The sequence below is a fragment of the Piliocolobus tephrosceles genome, chromosome 3 (assembly GCF_002776525.5).
Source record: "Piliocolobus tephrosceles isolate RC106 chromosome 3, ASM277652v3, whole genome shotgun sequence".
Taxonomy (NCBI): domain Eukaryota; kingdom Metazoa; phylum Chordata; class Mammalia; order Primates; family Cercopithecidae; genus Piliocolobus; species Piliocolobus tephrosceles.
The window spans coordinates 75,140,002-75,154,606 of record NC_045436.1 but is presented as its reverse complement, the minus strand read 5'-3'; the positions used below and the strand labels follow the sequence as shown (position 1 = coordinate 75,154,606).

Genomic DNA, 14,605 nt, shown 5'->3' with positions numbered 1-14,605 from the left:
GTTTTTTTCTTGTATATTTGTTTGAGTTCTTTGTAGATTCTGGAAATTAGCCCTTTGTCAGATGAGTAGATTGCAAAAATGTTCTCCCATCCTGTAGGTTGCCTGTTCACTCTGCTGGTAGTTTCTTTTGCTGTGCAGAAGCTCTTTAGTTTAATGAGATCCCATTTGTCAATTTTGGCTTTTGCTGCCGTTGCTTTTGGTGTTTTAGACATGAAGTCCTTGCCCATGCCTATGTCCTGAATGGTACTACCTAGATTTTCTTCTAGGGTTTTTATGGTATTAGGTCTAACATTTAAGTCTCTAATCCATCTTGAATTAATCTTCGTATAAGCAGTAAGGAAAGGATCCAGTTTCAGCTTTCTACTTATGGCTAGGCAATTTTCCCAGCACCATTTATTAAATAGGGAATCCTTTCCCCATTTCTTGTTTTTCTCAGGTTTGTCAAATATCAGATGGTTGTAGATGTGTGGCATTATTTCTGAAGGCTCCGTTCTGTTCCATTGGTCTATATCTCTGTTTTGGTACCAGTACCATGCTGTTTTGGTTACTGTAGCCTTGTAGTATAGTTTGAAGTCAGGTAGCGTGACGCCTCCGGCTTTGTCCTTTTGACTTAGGATTGTCTTGGCAATACGGGCTCTTTTTTGGTTCCATATGAACTTTAAAGCAGCTTTTTCCAATTCGGTGAAGAAACTCATTGGTAGCTTGATGGGGATGGCATTGAATCTATAAATAACCTTGGGCAGTATAGCCATTTTCACAATATTGATTCTGCCTATCCATGAGCATGGTATGTTCTTCCATTTGTTTGTGTCCTCTTTGATTTCACTGAGCAGTGGTTTGTAGTTCTCCTTGAAGAGGTCCTTTACATCCCTTGTAAGTTGGATTCCTAGGTATTTTATTCTCTTTGAAGCAATTGTGAATGGAAGTTCATTCCTGATTTGGCTCTCTGCTTGTCTGTTACTGGTGTATAAGAATGCTTGTGATTTTTGCACATTAATTTTGTATCCTGAGACTTTGCTGAAGTTGCTTATCGCTTAAGAAGATTTTGGGCTGAGACGATGGGGTTTTCTAAATACACAATCATGTCATCTGCAAACAGGGACAATTTGACTTCCTCTTTTCCTAACTGAATACCCTTGATTTCTTTCTCTTGCCTGATTGCCCTAGCCAGAACTTCCAACACTATGTTGAATAGGAGTGGTGAGAGAGGGCATCCCTGTCTTGTGCCAGTTTTCAAAGGGAACTTTTCCAGTTTTTGCCCATTCAGTATGATATTAGCTGTGGGTTTGTCATAAATAGCTCTTATTATTTTGAGGTACGTTCCATCAATACCGAATTTGTTGAGCGTTTTTAGCATGAAGGGCTGTTGAATTTTGTCAAAAGCCTTTTCTGCATCTATTGAGATAATCATGTGGTTCTTGTCTTTGGTTCTGTTGATATGCTGGATTACGTTGATTGATTTGCGAATGTTGAACCAGCCTTGCATCCCAGGGATGAAGCCCACTTGATCATGGTGGATAAGCTTTTTGATGTGCTGCTGAATCCGGTTTGCCAGTATTTTATTGAGGATTTTTGCATCGATGTTCATCAGGGAGATTGGTCTAAAATTCTCTTTTTTTGTTGTGTCTCTGCCAGGCTTTGGTATTAGGATGATGTTGGCCTCATAAAATGAGTTAGGGAGGATTCCCTCTTTTTCTATTGATTGGAATAGTTTCAGAAGGAATGGTACCAGCTCCTCCTTGTACCTCTGGTAGAATTCGGCTGTGAATCCATCTGGTCCTGGGCTTTTTTTGGTGGGTAGGCTATTAATTGTTGCCTCAATTTCAGAGGCTGCTATTGGTCTATTCAGGGATTCAACTTCTTCCTGGTTTAGTCTTGGAAGAGTGTACGTGTCCAGGAAATTATCCATTTCTTCTAGATTTTCTAGTTGATTTGCGTAGAGGTGTTTATAGTATTCTCTGATGGTAGTTTGTATTTCTGTGGGGTCGGTGGTGATATCCCCTTTATCATTTTTTATTGCGTCTATTTGATTCCTCTCTCTTTTCTTCTTTATTAGTCTTGCTAGCGGTCTGTCAATTTTGTTGATCTTTTCAAAAAACCAACTCCTGGATTCATTGATTTTTTGGAGGGTTTTTTGTGTCTCTATCTCCTTCAGTTCTGCTCTGATCTTAGTTATTTCTTGCCTTCTGCTAGCTTTTGAATGTGTTTGCTCTTGCCTCTCTAGTTCTTTTAATTGTGATGTTAGAGTGTCAATTTTAGATCTTTCCTGCTTTCTCTTGTGGGCACTTAGTGCTATAAATTTCCCTCTACACACTGCTTTAAATGTGTCCCAGAGATTCTGGTATGTTGTATCTTTGTTCTCATTGGATTCAAAGAACATCTTTATTTCTGCTTTCATTTCGTTATGTACCCAGTAGTCATTCAGGAGCAGGTTGTTCAGTTTCCATGTAGTTGAGCGGTTTTGATTGAATTTCTTAGTCCTGAGTTCTAGTTTGATTGCACTGTGGTCAGAGAGACAGTTTGTTATAATTTCTGTTCTTTTACATTTGCTGAGGAGTGCTTTACTTCCAATTATGTGGTCAATTTTGGAATAAGTGTGATGTGGTGCTGAGAAGAATGTATATTCTGTTGACTTGGGGTGGAGAGTTCTATAGATGTCTATTAGGTCCGCTTGGTGCAGAGATGAGTTCAATTCCTGGATATCCTTGTTAACTTTCTGTCTCGTTGATCTGTCTAATGTTGACAGTGGAGTGTTGAAGTCTCCCATTATTATTGTATGGGAGTCTAAGTCTCTTTGTAAGTCTCTAAGGACTTGCTTTATGAATCTGGGTGCTCCTGTATTGGGTGCATATATATTTAGGATAGTTAGCTCTTCCTGTTGGATTGATCCCTTTATCATTATGTAATGGCCTTCTTTGTCTCTTTTGATCTTTGATGGTTTAAAGTCTGTTTTATCAGAGACTAGGATTGCAACCCCTGCTTTTTTTTGTTCTCCATTTGCTTGGTAGATCTTCCTCCATCCTTTTATTTTGAGCCTATGTATGTCTCTGCATGTGAGATGGGTCTCCTGAAGACAGCAGACTGATGGGTCTTGACTCTTTATCCAGTTCGCCAGTCTGTGTCTTTTAATTGGAGCATTTAGTCCATTTACATTTAAGGTTAATATTGTTATGTGTGATCTTGATCCTGCCATTATGATATTAACTGGTTATTTTGCTCATTAGTTGATGCAGTTTCTTCCTAGGCTCGATGGTCTTTACATTTTGGCATGTTTTTGCAGTGGCTGGTACCGGTTGTTCCTTTCCATGTTTAGGGCTTCCTTCAGGGTCTCTTGTAAGGCAGGCCTGGTGGTGACAAAATCTCTAAGCATTTGCTTATCTGTAAAGAATTTTATTTCTCCTTCACTTATGAAACTTAGTTTGGCTGGATATGAAATTCTGGGTTTAAAATTCTTTTCTTTAAGAACGTTGAATATTGGCCCCCACTCTCTTCTGGCTTGTAGAGTTTCTGCCGAGAGATCTGCTGTCAGTCTGATGGGCTTCCCTTTGTGGGTAACCCGACCTTTCTCTCTGGCTGCCCTTAAGATTTTTTCCTTCATTTCAACTTTGGTGAATCTGGCAATTATGTGTCTTGGAGTTGCTCTTCTGGAGGAGTATCTTTGTGGCGTTCTCTGTATTTCCTGAATTTGAATGTTGGCCTGCCCTGCTAGGTTGGGGAAGTTCTCCTGGATGATATCCTGTAGAGTGTTTTCCAATTTGGTTCCATTTTCCCCCTCACTTTCAGGCACCCCAATCAGACGTAGATTTGGTCTTTTGACATAATCCCATACTTCTTGCAGGCTTTGTTCATTTCTTTTTCTTCTTTTTTCTTTTGGTTTCTCTTCTCGCTTCATTTCATTCATTTGATCCTCCATCGCTGATACTCTTTCTTCCAGTTGATCGAGTCGGTTACTGAAGCTTGTGCATTTGTCACGTATTTCTCGTGTCATGGTTTTCATCTCTGTCATTTCGTTTATGACCTTCTCTGCATTAATTAGTCTAGCTGTCAATTCTTCCACTTTTTTTTCAAGATTTTTAGTTTCTTTGCGCTGGGTACGTAATTCCTCCTTTAGCTCTGAGAGGTTTGATGGACTGAAGCCTTCTTCTCTCATCTCATCAAAATCATTCTCTGACCAGCTTTGATCTGTTGCTGGCGATGGGCTGTGCTCCTTTGCAGGAGGAGATGCGCTCTTATTTTTTGAATTTCCAGCTTTTCTGCCCTGCTTTTTCCCCATCTTTGTGGTTTTATCTGTCACTGGTCTTTGATGATGGTGACGTACTGATGGGGTTTTGATATAGGTGTCCTTCCTGTTTGATAGTTTTCCTTCTGACTGTCAGGACCCTCAGCTATAGGTCTGTTGGAGATTGCTTGAGGTCCACTCCAGACCCTGTTTGCCTGGGTATCAGCAGCAGAGGTTGCAGAAGATAGAATATTGCTGAACAGCGAGTGCACCTGTCTGATTCTTGCTTTGGAAGCTTCCTCTCAGTGGTGTACTCCACCCTGTGAGGTGTGGGGTGTCAGACTGCCCCTAGTGGGGGATGTCTCCCAGTTAGGCTACTCAGGGGTCAGTGACCCACTTGAGCAGGCAGACTGCCCCTTCTCAGATCTCAACCTCCGTGTTGGGAGATCCACTGCTCTCTTCAAAGCTGTCAGACAGAGTCGTTTGCGTTTCACAGGCTTCTACTCCTTTAGCTGAGCCCTGTCCCCAGAGGCGCAGTCTACAGAGACAGGCAGGTTTCCTTGAGCTGCTGCGAGCTCCACCGAGCCTTATGCTTTTCAAAGAAATGTTTCTAATGAAGTTGCTCTTGCTTTTGTCTGCTCTCAAGGGTGATACTCTATAATAGGAAATGTAGTGATACTTTGTGAAGATCATGGTTTTTAATTGAGATACACATGAATTCCAGTTTCAGCTCTGCTATTTACTACCTATGTGCTCAGGGCAACTTATTTATCCTCCCTGATGTTGAGTTTTGCTGTGTATAGAAATGGGAATAATAATCCATATCCTTAGTTAAATGACCAGTGAGTAGATCTAACATACTGCCTAACACACAGCAGGCATTCAAATCCCTTAATTACTGCATTTATAAGTCATTATTTTTACACGACTAGCAAGTAAAAGGCAAGTTGTTACAATGTGTTAACCATTTTCCACTTTCTTCTTGTTTCTCAGACGACGACTTTTTTCATGAACTCCCAGAAACTTTTCCTTCTGATCCACCTGAGCCTCTGCCACATTTCCTTATTGAGCCTGAAGAAGCTTATATTGTGAAGAATAAGCCTGTGAACCTGTACTGTAAAGCCAGCCCTGCCACCCAGATCTATTTCAAGTGTAATAGTGAATGGGTTCATCAGAAGGACCACATAGTAGATGAAAGAGTAGATGAAACTTCCGGTGAGTTTTCCATTGCATTTGCATTGCAGTTCAAGATTCAGTTACTCACTACTCTAGCCTGGGGCCATACTATAATTTCAATTAGTAGAATGGAAAATGGAGTTATTCTTTGACAAAAAGTTTTGAATTGGTTGGTTAAGATTTGGTGATCTTGTTTCATGCATTGAAAAGTAAAATGGCGTGAATAAATCTTCACTTGATTCCTGTTGGACTACATGAAATTAAAACATGGTTCATACTTAAGAAGATAAATAATGCGAATGAATAGACTGACAATGTTAAATGCCCTAGCAAATAATATTCTTGAATTGCACTTGCATGGTAGTCAGATCTAAATAGCCTGAGATCTGGGAAGCATTTTTAACTAGGATAAATTGAACGTGTTTACATTACTGTCTAATGTTAATCCATGTGCATAGTTTGCCCTTATATTTGTTAAAGATTTGTAAATGTCGTAGATTCAAAGTATCTTATACTTATAACTTACATCCAAAAGTGAATCCTAACTTCCTAACTCTTATCTAAAATTAAATTGAGGGTGATTCAGAACAGTGATAGTGTAGGATCCATGAACAGAAGAAATGGTAATTGTAGCCCTTTCTCAGAGGGTCTTGATCTGATTATCTTTGCCCCTGGCATGGTTAAAACTCCTGACTTTGTTGCTCTGTAAATACCATCCTTAAAAATAAAACACTAAAGGCAAAGAAAGGATGAAGTAGATTCTAATAACCTGTGGGATTTCAATTAGATATAAAGGAAACTTTCTTGATAGCAATTTTCTGCTACACAATGGATAAGTTAGGGTGGTTGTAGAATCTCCTGGAGTTCTTTTAAATTGGAAACATATATATCTTTCCATGATAGTGTAAGTGTTTTTGCTCCCCAGCAGAGAGAATAACTCTTTGAACTTTCAGATATCTTCCAGACTTATGATTTTGTAATGTTGACATATATTTAAGTATTAATACTTTATTGTTCAACATTTTCAAGCCAAAGAATATCAAGCATGACAAAAATGGAAGCATTTAAATATCTTTGTTATCCTTCATAGATGTCTTTCTATACCAAAATGGATACACATGTTCAAAATCCAAATTGTAAATAATTCATATTTGTGCCCAAGTGTTGGATTAACCAGAGACAAGTAGAGACCAGCACTTGAGGGCTCTACTTTCTACTTTCAAGGTCTCCAACAAAGTAAATAGCATACTGAGGTGACAGAACATAAAAAAACAGAACTGACTATGAGAGGACTGAGAAGAGGCAACTTTTTAAAAAGCATGTGGGGCATATTCTTTATAACATAAATGGTCTTTGGAAAATCAGGTGGCAACTCTACATAATTGCTTGTCAATTTGTGAATCAATATGCTGACTGAACGCAAGCTGATGACTACAGAAACAACTGGGTATCCAATTGTAGGGTAGCTTACTTCAGGGAATTGTCCCACCTCTTGGTCTAATTACTCAGAAAATAACTCCACCAGATGTCTTCAAAATCTCAAGTGGATTGAGTTTTATTTGTTTCAGCTCACGTATTTGTATAGATTTCAAACAAATAAGCTTTAATGATAAAAGGAAAGAGAAAGAAATCACAAAAGCTCAAATACGTCACAACATATTCAGGCTTATCTTTACTAAAATAATGAAATGCCTATATAGAAAGATTATAAATAGAAACAAATATTCTAATATTGAATGCTTCTAACAATTTCATGCTATGTTAGTAACACACCCACATACACATATACACATATATTGAGAGACATTTCCTTTCTGTGAAGCCCTTATTTTTTATAATTCTACACAAAATTAATTAATATTACATACATCAATGATTAAGACTGCCTTTTAAATTAACTATAAACTAAAATAGTTTGCATGTTTTCATTTAAATTCAGGAGAGACAGATGAGAACTAAGGGACGATTTAGGAAATTCAATACTTTCTCAGTTCTCCTGAGATTCAGGAATGGAGTGAAATACAATATAGCTTTATTGGGAGCTTTCATTTTCATCCAAAACTTTACAAAAAAAAAAGGCAGCATCCAGCCAAAAGCTAACATACTAGACTCACGTAAGTATTACCTTTAAAGTTAGGAAAAACTTGGTGGGAATGTAAATTAGTACAACCTCTATGGAAAACAGTATGGAGATTTCTCAGAGAACTAAAAATAGAACACCATTGAATCCGGCAATCCCACTACTTGGTATCTATCCAAAGGAAGAGAAATCATTACATCAAAAAGATGCCTGCACTCATATGTTTTTCATAGCTCTATTTACAATAGCAAAGATAGGGAATCAACCCAAGTGCCCATCAGTGGATAACGAGATAAAGAAAATATGGTATATACAAACAATAGAATACTATTCATCCATAAAAAAGACTGAAACCATGTCTTTTGCAGCAACATGGATGGAACTGGAGGCTATTATCTTAAGTGAAGTAACTCAGACCCAGAAATATATTAATAAATGCCACATATTCTCACTTGTGAGAGCTAAATAATCTGTACACATGGATGTTGCGTGTGGGATGATAGACAATGGAGACTCAGAAGGGTGCAGATGGGTGAGAGGGGGTAAGTGATGATAAATTACTTAATGGGTACAGTGTATGTTATTCAGGTGATGGATACCCCCAAAAGCCCTGACTTTACCACTATGTAATCTATTCATGCAACAAATTATACTTATACCCCATAAATTACTACCAATAAAAACAATGAAGTTAGGAAAAAGACAAAGATGCCCACAGATACCATTATTAATTGGTATGATTCTAATCTACCAGCCAGTGCTATTAGACAACACAAGTAATGAACAGGTACAAAAATAGTAAAGAAAGTGGAAAATCATCATTTATGACAAATTGTGTGATTTTGTGCTCCTGGAAAATGTATGTATTTTAAAAGAAAAAAAAATTTTTTAATCAAGAGAATAGAGAAAATAGCTGATAAAAAATTTGTATAACCAACCAACTTTCCTATGTACAGACAGCCAATTCAAATTAAAATGCAGTAAAAGATGTCATTTAGAATAGCTATGTAAAAGAAAACATGTAGGTATATACTTAACAAAAATTTTGCAGAATTTTATAAAGGAATTTTAAAAATCCTACTTAGAGACAAAAAGATATCATGACTTACATTAAGGAAAGACATATTATTCTTGAATGGAAAGGTCAAATATGTTTAAATGTCTAATACTTACAAATGAATCTGTAATGTCACCGTCATTTTATTAAAAATAATTTGGGAAAATAGCTGAGAGAATTCTTAAATGGTAGAGTAATGAGAAAGACCCAACTCATTATAAATATAATGCTAAAGAAGTTAAAAGAGTTTGATCTTAGCAGAGGATAAAACATACAGATTAATGGATTAAAATAGAGATCAAGAAGCAAAGACCTAAGGCATTTGTACCTATTACATTACCTAGAATGTGATAAAGATCAGTTTTTTAACCAGTGAGGAAAATGGTTTATTCCATAAATGATTTCATAAAACAAGATAGGAAGTTCAAATAGGAAAATAATAAAGAAAACCTGAATCTATCTCATTCTTTAGAACAAAATAAATGCTAGATGTTGGGGCTTACAATCATCATCATCATCGCCACCATCACCATCATCATTAGGAGAAAATTTGGCAGTTGGTTGGTTGGTTTCAGTGGTGAGCATAGTCTTTTAAATCAGGCCACACAATCTATAAGTCTTACAGGAAGGCATTATTAAACATGAATATCCAAAGCGAGAACACCGCAAACAAAACCAAGAAACAGATTTAAAAACTAGTTATAGTATCTGTGGCTCTATATTAGCCAACAGGCTAATTTTATAAATATATAAATAGCTCAAAACTATATTTAAAGAAAAGATCAGCAACCCAATAGAAAATTGAGCAGAGTTGTTGACACAACAAGATACAGGAACAGCAGTGTAAATGGTAATTAAGTATCTAAGGAGATGTCATCAGGATCAAAACATTTGTTAACATATGGTGTTGATTAAAGGCATAATTTGTTGATGGGTATTTAAATTGATACAATCTTTTTGAAGGCCAATTTGAAAATACCCTCAATATTGAAAGGTATATAGCTTCTACTGAGTAGTTAGAAACCTAGAAACTATCTGAAATATAATTCCAAATGTGCACAAAGCTTGGCCATTGAACCTTTGTTGCAGTAGCATATCAGGGACTGTTTATCCCTACTGTGATACTTTTAAATTTATTTTTTATTTTTTTGGAAACAGGGTCTTCATCTGTCTCCCAGACTGGAATGCAGTGACATGATCATAGCTCACTGCAAACTTTAAACTCCTGGATCAAGTGATCCTCCCACCTCAGCCTCCCAAATAGCTACAACTACAGGCACACTACCATGCCTGGCTAATTTTTCATTTTTTGTAGAGATGGGGTCTTGCTATGTTGCCCTGGCTGGTCCCCAAACTCCTGTGCTCAAGTGATCCTGCTGCCTTAGCCTCCCAATGCACTGGTGAAACAGGAGAGTTCCCTCGACCACTTCTGGGGCTTGCAACAGGGGTATGGCTCATTTACTATTTAAGCTACACTCACACACCTCTCGAGAGGAGGAGCATGCAGGTGAGAGGGTGCAGGAGCTAGGGCGAGTGCCTTTGGGCTCCAGCAGGAAGGAACCCTTTACCAGCCTGCAGCAGTGACTGGAAGTTGCCTGTGACAGAGCTCTGGAGCCCCAGAGGGCACGTGTTATAAACGGTGCTCTTTTAGCTTTGCCTCCACAGATGCCTTAAACGTTAACAGCTCCCTGAAGAATCATTGTGACAGCCTTTTTGGGTTCCTGCACCCAGTGTGTCCTGAATTCTTTTTCAGCATTAAGGAAGAATCAGGTCACAGGAACAGTTTGAAAGGTGATGAATGCGGAGGATTTTATTAAGCGGTGAAAGTGGCTCTCAGCAGAAAGGGAGCTGGAAAGGATGATATGGGAAGAAGGTGATCTTTCCATGAAGCCCGGCCATCTGCGGCCAGGCTCCTCCTCTCCAAAGTCATGCAGTCAGAAGTTATACTACGTCTATCTGTAGTCTCCGATGCTCAGTTGCTTCTCTCGACATTCAGCTGCTTGTCTCTCTGCCAGCTAAGGTCTGGGGCTTATGCAAGCACAGGACAGAGGGGCAGGCCAGGCCAAAAAGGTAACTTGGGCAGGAAAACAGGGGGCTGAAGTTTCCAGGCTTGAGGGTGGGGTCTTTGCTGGGGAACTGCCCTCTTCAACTCAGTATTTCCCTGCCTCCTGTCCATATCACTGGAGCTACAGGGGAAGAGGCCTACCATACCTGGCCATCATACATTTTAAAACAATGAGGTTGCATCAGATACATATGAAGCTATAGAAAACTCTCTGAGATAAAATTTAGAATGAAAGCCAAAGTAGAGAAGACTGTGTACTGTATGTGATATGCTTCCATGTATAAAGAGGATGCATGTATATTTGTAGGTGCATTAGAATTTTTCTGGAGAAACATATAACAAGCAGTTGACACCTTAGAGTCTGGGCTGATAAAGGCACTTTTATTGTTTGAGTTTTTTTTTTTTTTCTTCAATCCTGTGAATGTGTTATTTTCATAATAAATAATGAAACCTGAAAAAAAAAGCCCATACCACTTTATTGCCTCTCTTTGCCTGCTATCATAAATCCCCAATATGGACAAGTATTGGTGGAGAAATTTGTAGGCTTTTTATGTTAAAGTTTTTTGCTTTCCTGTGAGATCAGAAATATCGTGAATGCAATTGAAATAAAGGCATTTGTTTTTTTAGGGGTGGGGGTTGAGGGGTTTCTCCTGAAGCTAGATTCACCCTGCAACTTTGGTTCTCAACTGGAGTCTGACTGCAGTATTGTTGGGGATTTATTGGTTCTTAATAGCAAGAAATTTTAGAATACATTAAGTCCTGAAATGTATTTCAAATCAGGTAAATTTTCTTAGTATTGGAAAAAATCAAACCTGGTTATCCTATGATAAGACAGAGAAGAGACATTGCGAACAAGTTGTTTTTATACATACCTCTGCCTTATAATCATATTTAGAAGGATATTTAGTGACAACCAAGCTACATTACCTTGATACTAAGAAAAGTTGACTACATTCAATAAAATATCTATCAAAGGTAACTTCATATTTAAAAACTGCAAGACAATAAAACTGAAATAAAACAAATTTCTTCTCCAGCTCATAAAATTTTCTTTAAATTATGAAATCATTAAATAGGAAGCAAATACTTATTTATACTCACTTATTATATCTATCCATTGATCCTAACAAAATGTACTGAATGAAGATCATTCATTACCATTACTCTTTGCCTTTCCATCATTTAAACCACAGTTGCATTTCTTACATATATGTAATATAAGAAACAGAAAAGCAGAAAGCAGTTTGTAGTAAATCATTTAGAAATTTTCAATATTTGAAAGTTCTTGATTTGGTAATATAGTAATACATGCCTATGTTGCCTTCAAAAGTCCATAGAAATCATGATCTACTCAATATTTTGTGGTTACGTTTTCCAGAAAAACTCAGGCTCAGCTGTTCACTTTCTATTTACTTGAAGTCTTTTCAACTCTTGTTTCCATGGTACCTAAGATCTACCATCTAAAAGCAAATATTTTTTCTCTGTGAAGAAGCGAAGGGGTTTAGAAAACCATGGTTATGTTGAAATTTTAATAATCCCTGAGATTTTCCTTCTTCATCTTTAATTATTCTCAAGTTAGCAGAAAATATCAATGAGGTCAACACAACAAAAATAAAAGTTCCAGGCCTTATACTGAACACCTTACATGTTTTCTGTTCTATAGTCATCACAAGTGTCTTATGAGATAATTTCTAAGAATCTTCTTTGGTAAATTAGGAATCGAAGGCTCAGCAGGATAAAGAAACAAACTTGCCTCAAATCACCTAATGAGGAAGTGACGCAGCCAGGATATGAACCCAGAGCTCTCTGCTTCCAAAAACTTTGCTCTTGGCCCTGTGCCTGGTATCTCCCTAAGTTTTGCATAACTACTGAACACAGAACAGTTAGTCTAAAAAACAGCTATGCAATACAATTATTTCTTTTCCCAGGAAGAGAAGGGCTGCTCCAGAGTGTCAGCTGTATGTGCATTTTTCATGTTTGTATTTGCCTTCCTTGTTTTGTGTCAGGTTTTCCACATGCAGGCCTTTGTGATTATTTAATATAATAACATAAGCTAGTGCTTAGGGTCTGGTTTTTCATTCTTGAAGGCCTTTGCCTTTTGGCCAGTTAGCAAACCGTGATCCTTAATGGAAAAAAGGAAGTGATGAAGAGAAGCCATAATTGGGCATAAATTTAAGTGAATTGCTTCTAATCACACCTCAACTTAGGTATACTGTGCTCACTCAAGACCCCATTTGTTGCAAGAGTGGGAACAATGAAAATCCTCCTCCTTTTGTATTCCTATTTCAGATACCTCTTCTCTCCATCTGGGTACCAAAAATTAAAATCTCAGCTTCATCCTTCACTCCAACAAGCAAAATGATCATCAAGTATTGCCATTTTATTTTCAAATCATCCTTCTGTTTTAAGTCTTGCTTCTACTCCCCTTCTACTCTTTAATATATACCTCTTTGATTATCTAAATAGCCACCTACATCTTCTTTATTTTGACCTTTTTTCGAGCAGTTTATTCTCCAAGTAGTTATAGGCCTAAAAGATAAGCGTTCAAATGGTTTTTCCAAGTGGTTGTCATTCCCCTTCTTAAAAATATATAATGGTTCCCCTTTGTCCATGAAATAAAGCATATCCTCCTTGATCTTATCTTCAAAGTCTTCAGTATAATTGGCTCCTAATCAAACTTTCTAGCCTTGTCCCATAGTTTCACCTTTACCACATGCCTTATATAGTAAGCTGATAGGGTTTTTCCTCTTAAACTGTGTTCAGCAAACCACCAGTGTCTTATAAGTTCTTAATAGATGTTATTTTGGAAATAAGAAAACAAAAGCTTTGCAGCCGATGTAGGAAATGCTGCAGTAATTATACTCCCTTTTTGGAGAAAGTACTAAGTCATCTTAATCCATCTGGGCTGCTGTAGCAAAATACCACAGCCTGGGTTGTTTATAAAGAACAGAAATGAATGTCTCAGAGATTTGGAGGCTGGGAAATCCAATATCCAGCAGATTCGTTGTGTGATGAGGGCCTGCTTCCTTCTAGATGGTGCCTTCTTGCTGTGTCCTCACATGACAGAAGGGGCAAAGGGTGCCTCTCTTGTCTCTTTTATAAAAGCAGTAACCCATTCTTCATGACACTTGCCCCCATGGCCTAGTCACTTTCCAGAGGCCCTACCTCCTAATACCATCACCTAGGGAGTTAGCATTTCAACATATGAATTTGAGGGGATGTGAATAATGAGACCATAGCAAATGTGTATTAGCACAACAGTCCCCAACTTTTTGGCACGAGGGACCATTTTCATGGAAAACACTTTTTCCACAAAATGGGAGGGGGATGATTTAGGGATGATTCAAGTGCATTACATTTATTGTGCACTTTATTTGTATTATTATTACATGGTAATATATAATGAAATGATTATACAACTCACCATAATGTAGAATCAGTGGGAGCCCTGAGCTTGTTTTTCTGCAACAGTCCCATGTGGGGGTGATGGGAGACAGTGACAGATCATCAGGCATTAGATTCTGATAAGCTGCATACAACCTATATCCCTTGCATGTGCAGTTCACAATATGGTTTGCGGTCCTATGAGAATCTAATGCTGCCACTGATCTGACAGGAGGCAGAGCTCAGGACATAATGCTCTCTCACCTGTTGCACACCTCCTGCCGTGTGGCCTAGTTCCAGTACTGGTCCGTGGCCTGGGGGTTGGGGACCTCTGTATTAGCATGTGAAAGTCTTAGGAAAGGTCTGTAGCGAGAAAACCTTATTTATTTATTTATTTAGTTAGTTATTTAGTTATTTAGTTATTTATTTATTGAGATGGAGTCTCGCTCTGTCGCCAGGCTGGAGTCAGTGGTGCGATCTTGGCTCACTGCAACCTCCACCTCCCAGGTTCAGGCGATTCTCCTGCCTCAGCCTCCTGAGCAGCTGGGACTACAGGCATGTGCCACCATGCCCAGCTAACTTTTGCATTTTTATTAGAGACTGGGTTTCACCATGTTGGCCAGG

At 38.1% G+C, this 14,605-nt stretch overlaps 1 protein-coding gene across 2 annotated transcripts in view; it reads left to right on the top strand.

The window, feature by feature from the left end:
- UNC5C (unc-5 netrin receptor C) overlaps positions 1-14,605 on the top strand; it is a 382,817-nt gene that overhangs the window by 216,445 nt on the left and 151,767 nt on the right. For both annotated transcript variants that reach the window (XM_023193335.1, XM_023193334.1), the window contains exon 2: positions 5,213-5,434. In XM_023193335.1, the coding sequence (XP_023049103.1) occupies positions 5,213-5,434 (222 nt within the window). The remainder of the gene's footprint in view (positions 1-5,212; positions 5,435-14,605) is intronic.